Source organism: Elephas maximus, chromosome 4, assembly GCF_024166365.1.
Source record: "Elephas maximus indicus isolate mEleMax1 chromosome 4, mEleMax1 primary haplotype, whole genome shotgun sequence".
Classification (NCBI taxonomy): domain Eukaryota; kingdom Metazoa; phylum Chordata; class Mammalia; order Proboscidea; family Elephantidae; genus Elephas; species Elephas maximus.
In genome coordinates, this window is record NC_064822.1 from 126,758,499 (window position 1) to 126,768,287 (window position 9,789).

At 38.5% G+C, this 9,789-nt stretch overlaps 1 protein-coding gene across 2 annotated transcripts in view; it reads left to right on the forward strand.

The window, feature by feature from the left end:
• Nucleotides 1-6,171, forward strand: part of HELB (DNA helicase B) — a 37,974-nt gene extending 31,803 nt beyond the window's left edge. For both annotated transcript variants that reach the window (XM_049883794.1, XM_049883795.1), the window contains one exon: nucleotides 292-6,171. In XM_049883794.1, coding sequence (XP_049739751.1) covers nucleotides 292-396 — 105 coding nt within the window. In that variant the 3' untranslated portion in view covers nucleotides 397-6,171. The remainder of the gene's footprint in view (nucleotides 1-291) is intronic.
• The last annotated feature ends 3,618 nt before the right edge of the window (nucleotides 6,172-9,789 follow it).

Here is a 9,789-nt window from a genome sequence, read left to right on the forward strand (position 1 = left end):
ACAAAGTGGTCCCTGGCCACACCTTTCCAAGTTAAACACAGATACTCGCTCAGCAAGTACTCAGTTGTTTTACGTGCTAGACCCAGAGCTGGGTGCTGTACCATGGTGAGTAGAACTAGACCTAATCCTGCAAGGAACTGGCAGCCAGTTCTTCAGGTCTGTTCAAGTCTTCCGAAGGGTAGGGAAAAATGTGTTATGTCTTCTTCAGAAGCAGTCAGAAAGAACAGAAGTACAGAGGGTAGACTGACTACAGTTTTACAACATTAACTTTGTGTTTGGTTATTCTAACAGGTTGGAAAATCATCTCCGCAAGTATCTTCCAGATTTCAGAATTTAAGACTGAATAGTTTAACCCCGAAGCAACTTTTCAAACCTGGATGTAATCAAGAAACTTAATTTTATTTCAGATAGCTCAAAATTACTATTTTTTTTTTCTATTCAAGACAAAATGAAACATCATGTCTTTGAAGTATCAAGATAAAGGAGGATGTGTATGAGTGAAATTTTATATTAAGGTTGTGTTAGCTGATGTTTTAAACATATTTGATCAAAGAAAACCTGAATGACTTCAGTGCGTATCATCATGAGAACGATAGTAGCACTGGATGTAAATGAGGGGAAAAGGATGTTATTTTTTTAAAAACTTTGTACCTTAAAAATGTTTTATTTTTAGGATAATGACTTATTAACTGCCATGATCATTGTGGGTTATCTTTGCCAGTGGGTTGAAGCAATGGCAAACATGAACTGTAATTGCATCAGTTGATTTTATTGGTCCACGTTCCAGGGCATCATGTCTTCTGCAGAGCCATTATCTCACAAGGCTGCTGCTCGACTCCATCAATGCTGCCCCGGCCAGCGTACCTGGGGCATCTTCCCGGAAGTGCCTTCCATGTTGGGAGAACCTTATTTTGAGTATATTACATTTTGGAATTTCTTTTTTTATCTCCGAGTGATTTGAGTATTTTAGATTTTTATTGTTAAACAGTAAAAGTTAGGAAGAATGTACCTGTTATCCTAATTTTTAAAATAGATTTATTGAGATATAATTCATATTTACAATTCACCCATTTAAAGTGTACAGTTGAATAGCTTTTAGTGTATTTATAGAGTTGTACAACCATCACCAAAATTAATTTTAGAACATTTTCATCACTCCCAAAAGAAACCCTGTGCCCCTGAGCTGCGGTCCCGACATCCTCTCTGGCCCTGTCTCTCTAGATTTGCCTATTCTGGACATTTCATGTAAATGGAATCATACAATATGTGGTTCTTTGTTATTGGCTTCTTTGACGTAGCCAGTGTTTTCAAACTTCATGTTGTAGCATATGTCAATACATTTCTTTTTATTGCTGAATAGTATTCCATTGTATGGATATCTATATCATTTTATTTATCTGTTAATCAATTGGTGGACATTTGTGTTGTTTCTACTTCCTGGATATTATGAATCATGCTGCTGTGACCGTTCATGTACATGTTTTTGTGTGGACATGTGTTTTCATTTCTCTTGGGTAAAAATCTCAGAGTGGAGTTGCTGGGTCATATGGGATCTCTGTATTTAAACTTTTGAGAAATTGCCAGACTGTTTTCCAAAGCAGGTGTGCTATTTCATATTCCCTTTAGCAATGGATGAAGCTCCCAGTTTTTCCACACCCTTGCCAACACTTAGTATTATCTGCCCTTTTGATTACAGCCATCCTAGTGGGAGTGAAGTGGTATCTCATTATGGCTTTGGTTTACATTTCCCTGATGACTAATGATGTGGGTCCTTTTTTCTTGTGTGTAGCGGCTGTCTGTATATCCTTTTTGGAGGAATGTGTATTCAGATTCTTTGTCCGTTTTTAAATTGAGTGTCTTTTTATTATCAGGATGTAAGAATTCTTTAGTCTACATGCAAGTCCTTTATCAGATACATCATTTGTAAAAATTATCTCTGATTTTTGTGATTGTCTTTCCACTTTCTTGATGGTGTTTTTTTAAAGCACAGAAGTTTTTAATTTTGATTAAGTGCAACATGTCTACTTTTGTTGTTGCTTCTGCTTGTGCTTTTGGTGATGTCTAAGAAACCACTGTCAAAGCTCAGGTTACGAAAAATTAGTCCTATATTTTCTTCTAAGAGCCTAGTAGTTTTAGCTTTTACATTTAGGTCTTTGATCAATTTCGAGTTAAATTTTGCATATGATGTGATGTAGGGATCCACCTTCATTCTTCTGCATGTGGATATCCAGTTATACCAGCACCATTTGTCGAACAGACCATTCTTTCCCCATTGAATTGTCCTGGCACCCTTGTCAAAAATTTAAAAAATCAGTTGCCTTTGAGTTGATTCCGACTCATGGCAACGTCATGTTTGTTAGAGTGGAACTGTGCTCCATAGGGTTTTCAATGGCTGGTTTTTCAGAAGTAAAGCCAGGCCTTTCTTCCAGGGTGCCTATAGTTAGACTCAAACTGTCAACTTTTTGATTAGCAGCCAACTGTGTTAACTGTTTTATAGCACCCAGAGACTCCTGTCAAAAATAAATATGAGGGTTTATTTCTTTTATTCTCTTGATATTGTATATTTCACTAATTGATTTTCTTATGTTGAGCCATCCTTGCATTCCTGGAATACATCTAACTTGATCATAGTATAAAGTCCTTTTTTATATGTTGCTGTATTTGATTTACAAGTATTTTGTTAGGATTTTTGCCTCTACTATTCATAAGAGATACTGGTTTGAAGTTTTCTTTTTTATGATGTCTTTGTTTGGTTTTGGTGTCAGGGTAATACTGACCTCATAGAAGGAGTTGGAAAGTGTTCCCTCTTCTTCTGTTTTTTGGAAGAATTTTTGAAGAATTCGTATTAATTCTTAACTATTTCATAGCATTAACCAGCGAAGTCATCTGGGCCTGGGTTTTTTTTCCTTGTGGGAAGTTTTAAAATTACTAATTCAGTCTCTTTTTAAGTCCTTGGAAACCCTGGTGGTGTAGTGGTTAAGTGCTACAGCTGCTAACCAAAAGGTCGGCAGTTCGAATCCACCAGGCGCTCCGTGGAAACTCGTATGGGACAGTTCTACTCCGTCCTATAGGATCGCTATGAGTCGGAATTGACTCGTTGGCAGTGGGTTTGGTTTTTTGTTTTTGGTTAAGTGCTCAGATTTTCGATTTCTTCTTAAGTCAGTTTTGATAATTTGTGTCTTTGTATGAATTTATCCGTTCATCTAAGTTACCTAATTTGTTGGAGTACAGTTGCTCATAGTATTTCTTTAGGAGTCCTGGTGGCACAGTGGTTAAGCGCTTGGCTGCTAACCAAAAGATCAGTGATTCTAACCTACCCAGTGGCTCCAGGGCAGAAAGAGGTGGCAGTCTGCTCCCACAGAGATTTCAGCCTTAGAAACCCTGTGCGGCAGTTCTTCTCTATATAGAACTGCAGTTCCACTTGATGGCAATGGGGTACTCCTTTTTATTTCTGTATGGTTGGTAGTAAAGTCCCTCTTGCATTCCTGATTTTCATAATTTGAGCCTTTCCTCTTTTTTTCTTGGTCAATATAGCTAAAGGTTTGTTAATTTTGTTGATGTTTTCAAAGAACCAACTTTTGGTTTCACTGATTTTCTCTATTTCTAATCTTTATTATTTCCTTCTTTCCGTTTGGTTTGGGTTGGTTTGCTTTTATTTTTCTTATGTCTTAAGGTGAAAGGTTATAATATCCAAGGTTGTTGGTTTGAGGTCTTTAAACCAAACAGTTTTAGATTTACAGAACTGAGCAGATGGTGTTCAGACAGTTCTGGTATAACCTTCCACCGTCCCCTCCCTGTGCCGGGAGAAGTGATGGAGGGTGCTGACAGCCAGGGTGCAGGAGAACAAAGTAGACCAGTGAGACAGAATATGTATCAGGTTTATAGGTCACGGTTTCACAGGGGTCCTTCTCGCCAAAGACAGAAAGGACAGCAGTTAAGAGGATAAGGAAAATCATGGAAACGAGACCTAACCAAGACTGCACTGGCTGCAGCGTCAGTGCTGGCACAACTTCAGTTCCCGATGGAGGCACCCAGGAAACTCCAAACCACATGATGCCAAAGACACCAAAGCAGCGGATCCACCAGCTGAGACTTCATTAGCTCCCGAGGCTGAGCAGGGCGGGGCTGAGTAACTGCCAGCTTTTTTTTTTTTTTTTTTTTTACCATCTCTACCATCATCTGGTTTGGACATCCAACAAGAAATAAATATGAAATTCCAGCAATAAAAAATGAACAAAAGATTGGAGCCGAAGACCTTAAGTGCTTGTTTTTTACCTATTGACCAGATAACTAGAACTATCTGCAGCATGGGATTTTTATTATTTTTACCTGAAGACGTCTCTTTTTGGTAATGACAGATGTGTTTGAAAAAAAAACAAAACTGGTTTTTCTCAATACACCTTTAAAGGTTTTTAAATAGTTTCGTATCTGGTCAAGTTGAGATTTTTAAGAACCTCATTTTTAATTTATAATAAAAGTTTACAACTTGATTTTTTCAAAAAAGTCAACAAACTGCAAGCACTTGTTAACAAAGGTCTTATATATATATATGTATATATATAGAGAGAGAGAGAGAGACAGAGAGAGAGAGAGACAGAGTTTCACTTCCCTAAACCTCCCCTGTACCTCATTATTCATCTGTCCACCTTACCACACAGCCTGTGGCATCCACTAATCTTTTTACTGGCTATAGTTTTGCCTTTTCCAGAATGTCTTATATTTGGACTCATACTATGTGTAGCCTTTTCAGACTGGCTTCTTTTACTTAGCAATATGCTTTTAAAGTTCCTTCATGTCTTTGTAACTCATTTCTTTTTATTGCTGAATGATACTCCATTTTATGGCTATACGTTAGTTTGTTTATCCATTTACCTAGTGAACATCTGGGTTGCTTCCAATTTGGGACAGTTATGAATAAAGTGGCAATAAACGTGCAGGTTTTTGAGTGGACTCAACTGGGTAAATACCTAGGAGTGAGTTTACTGAAAGAAATGGTAAACCTACGTTTAGCTTTGTAAGAAACTACCAAACTGTCTTCTAAAGTGGCTGTATCCTTTTGTATTCCTGGTTGTTCCAGATCCTATCCAGCATTTGGTATTGTCATTGTTTTTGATTTTAGAACCTACCCAGCAGCTCTGCAGGAGAAAGACCTAACAATCTGTTTCCATAATGATTACAGCCAAGAAAACCCTATGGGGCAGTTGTACTCTCACATGGGGTTGGAATCTAGAACCTAACAACGGTAGGTGTATAGAATTTGTATAGGGTTGCTATGAGTCCGAATTGACTCGCTGGCAGTGGGTTTGTTTGTTTTGTTTAATGATGTATGGGAGCCCTGGTATCTCAGTGGTTACGCTCTTGACTGCTAACCAAAAGGTCAGCAGTTCAAATCCACCAGCTGTGACTTGGACACTCGGAATCGACTCTGTGGCAATGAGTTTGGTTTAATGATGTATGATGTTTAGCATCTTTCCGTCCGTTTATTTGTCATCTCTGTGTTTTGTTTGGTTAGGTATCTGTTAAGATCTTTAACCATTTTGTAATTGGGTTGTTGGTTTTCTTGATGAGTTTTAAGAGCTCTCTGTATATTTTGGACACAAGTCCTGTATCAGATACAGGTTTTGCAGATATTTTTCTCCTATAGGTTTGTCTTTTCACTCTCTCAACAATGTCTTTCTTAGAGAAGTTTTTAATTTTAATGAAGTCCAACTTACCAGTTTTTTCTCATGGATCATGCTTTTGTTGTCGTAGCTAAAAACTTATCGCCCATCCCAAAGTCACGTAGATATTCTTCTATCTTATCTTCTAGAAGTTTTATAGTTTTACATCTTACATTTAGGTCTGTAATCTGTTTTGAATTAATTGTTGTGAAAAGTGTAAGGTCTGTGTCTGGATTCCTTTTTTTTTTTTTTGTAATATGAATGTATGCTTGTTACAGCACCATTTATTAAAAAGCCTTTGCCTTTTTCTCCTTTATCAAAGTTCAGTTGGCTATATTTGCGTGGGTCTATTCCTAGACTCATTATCATATTCCAAAAATTTGTCTTTTTTTTTTTTTTTGCCAATACCATGCTGTCTTAATTACTGTTGCATTATAGTAAGCCTTGAAGATAGGTCATGTTAGTCCTTCAGCTTTGTTTTTCTTTGCCAGTACAGTATTGTGTTGGCTAATCTAGGTCTTTTGCTTTTCTATATAAACTTTATAATCAGTTTTCGATATTTAATTTCTAACTTATCATTACTGAGATTTGATTTGGATTGCATTGAATCTGTGGATCATGTTGGGAAGAATTGACATCTTAAACAAGATTGAGTTTTTCTATCCATGAACATGGATTATATCTTCATTTATTTAGATCTTCTTTTTTTCCTCAGGTTTTTAATTTTCCTTGTATAGATTCTTTTTTAATGTAGGCATTTATGGCTATAAATTTTCCTCAAGCACTGCTTTAACTGCATTCCATAAGTTTTGGTATGATGTGTCTTCATTTTCATTCATCTAAAAGTATTTTCTAATTTTCCTTTTATTTTTGCTTTCACCTATTGGTTATTTAGGAGTGTGTTGTCTCCCATTGTGGAACGAGCTGGGGAAAGGATGATTGGGACCCCACTATTCTAGACCTGCTATACCTGGGCAGAGTTTCTATCCTATGAATGGGCACTAGGTGGAGGAAGGGAGCCCTTGAACTCTTGACCACATTCACCAGGAATTTAGCCTTATCAGGTGGATCCCTGGTGGCACATTGGTTAAGAGATCGGCTGCTAAACAAAAGGTCAGCAGTTTGAATCCACCAGCCACTCCTTGGAAACTCTAAGTTCTGTGTCCTGTAGGGTCACTATGAGATGGAATTGACTCAACAGCAATGGGTTTAAGTGGAAGCTGGAAAGGATAAGAAATGTTTTGTAGCCTGCCCATCCTGGTGTCATACAGTAAACTTTGATTGGGAGCTAAGGTAAGAGGTAGCCCAGTTTTCTTGGCTCTACCTGCCTGGAGTTGAACTTTTGTCAAGCAGGCTAGGGGGATAGGGAGTGTGTTGTGGCTCAAAAACAGTCTTGCTGTTTTTGCCAAGTTTTAGTAGATTTTCTTGAATAGATGTTTCTTCATTTGTTGTATACATTTAGAATTTTTCCAGAGAGAGACTGTGTGTGTGTTTGTGTGTGGGTTTAGTAGTTTCTACCAGTTTTGCCTAATGGGGAGTGGGTCCACTGAGTTCCTCATGTTGTAATACTTAAAGTCTATCCCAATGTTTTTATATGTGTATTTTCTTCCTTTTTTTTTTTTTTTTCTTTCTGCATGGTTTTAACTTTTTCATCAAAAATGTGGCACAGGTTGAAGCATTCAGACTGCTTTTTTCCCATGATTCAAAAACTGGTTGTGAGGGTGATTACAAAGAAAGGATTGTAACAAGATTTAGACAATGGCAAATAGATTACATAGCTTTGAAATTGGAAGGTGTTATGGGTTGAATTGTGTCCCCCAAAAATGTGTTTTAAATTCTAACCCCAACTGGAGCCCTGGTGGTGTAGTGGTTATGAGCTACGGCTGCCAACCAAAAGCTCAGCGGTTTGAATCCACCAGCTGCTCCTTGAAAACCCTGTGGGGGCAGTTCTCTGTCCTATAGGGTCCCTGTAAGTCAGAATCGACTCAGTGGCAGTGGGTTTATACCTGTGGTTGTACCTGTGGTTATAATCCCATTTGGGAATGAGTTTTCTTGGTTATATTAATGTTATATTAATTAGTGTAAAGGTGTGTCTGAAGTCAAACTCTTTTTGAGATAAAAGAGATTAAACAAGCACGTGAGCAAGCAGAGATGGGGGAAGAGATGCCAAGCCACATGAAGATCGCCCAGAAGCAGAAGCTCAGAAGAGACAAGGACCTTCCTCTAGAACCGACAGAGAGAAAGCCTTCCCCTAGAGCTGGCACTCCGAGTTTGGACTTCTAGCCTCCTCAACTGTGAAAAAATAAATTTCTGTTTGTTAAAGCCACCCACTTGTGGTATTTCTGTTACAGCAGCACCAGATAACTAAGACAGAAAGCATTTTCCAACCCCCTCTGCTATAGCCAACCCCCTTGCCCAAACATTCTGGCTTGTGTCCTAATGATTTTATTTAGATTAACATTAAAATAAATTTACATCCCTTGAATAGGACTGACTGATATTTGGAAGCATCAACCCAGAGACAAAGGAAAAGCAAGCCAGGAATTAATAATTAGTTGTGGATGTCAAATAAAAATGAATCCAGACTTAGGTAAGGAGAGACTTTATTCACAAGGATTATTGCAATAAAGGAGGAAGGTTGTTGCAGTAGGGAGCATGTTCTGATCATAAGAGCAGCAAGATCTCAAAGGTTCTGGGTAAACACACCTAGAAAGAACCAGGTGTGAGGGAGTGGGTGGTGTGCTAGGACAGTTGATCAGGGAATATCTTTTCTGGCTGTCAGCTGATTCTCGGGAGGGATGGTTAAGGAGGGGTTGTGTGCTGGCTCAGGCTGAGGGTAGGTCAAAGTTCTGGCATCTGGAGGAAGGAGAGAAACTTAAAAGTTTAATTTAGTCCGTTATTTTGTCCAAATCAGTGGATAGGTACAAATAGTTCAGCTAATCATTTATGAGGCATAGAATAGCATTTCCTGGGTCTGCGTGGTACAGTTTGCGCTCGACTATTAACCTAAAGGTTGACAGTTTGAACCTACCCAGCAGGCCTTTGGAAGAAAGACATGGCCATCTGCTTCTGTAAAAGTTACAGCCAACAAAAACCAGTATGGAGCAGTTCTACTCTGTAACACACGGGGTTACCATGAGTCAGAATTGAGTCAGTGGCAACGGGTTTGGTTTTGGTGTCTGGCCTTGTCATAGGCAAACAAAGGGAGCATCTAAGTCATAGGGGGTGGGGGTGGTTCTTTGCAGTAAGCCAGTCCATGGATCACAAAGGGTGTGAGTGCGTGTGTTCTCTGCTCAGGCAAAGCTTAACACTGTCGAAGAGAATTTGAAAATAGCCTTTTTTTCCTTAAAACACAGTGAACTTAGTACTATGTAACTGAATATTCCAAAGCAAAGCGCTAGTCTTTATATTATAAATGTGTATTTGGTCAAAATATAAGTAACTTATCTATTTCAAAATTCTATGAGATTTCATGAAAAGCGGACATTTCTAGAAGCCCATGATTTGGATTTAAAGCGAATAGTTTTTGATCACTGCATGTTAAAACTGTAAGGGCCGTGTTATCCCACCTCCTATTCCACTAGATGTCTGTGAGTCTTCAGTGGACTGAACAATTTCAATGCTGAAGGACTTTACTGGATAGCTGGTACCATTGTAGAGCACCAGTTCTTAGAAATTGGGTCATTAAAGCTCCCATCCCTGTGTCCTGGTTCTGATTCAGTAAATAAAAACAGACCTTGCCTCTCCTGCTTCACCTGACCATTTATCCCTGGTTTCCGCCACCAGTTTTCTGGTGGCACAGTGCCAAATACCTTCAGTTCATAGTTTGCCACTGCCCAGTTTAGAGGCATGGGGTGCTCAAAACTTACCTGCTGAGCATACCATAGAGGCACTGTTTCTTTGACCTGGTTACTATATTTGAACAGTGCTACCTGAAATCATTAGCGTTTGTTCATTTGTTTGTTTTTAAACAGCCATTCCTAACGTTGATTCATTTTGATTTAGGACAACAATAGGAGTTTTTCACATGAGCTACAACTTCTCACCTGCCTTTTCATGTAGTAGTTTCTTACCAAACTTGAGTTCATTGGCTTCAGCCTGTCATTATGAAGAAATTAGGTCACTGGTA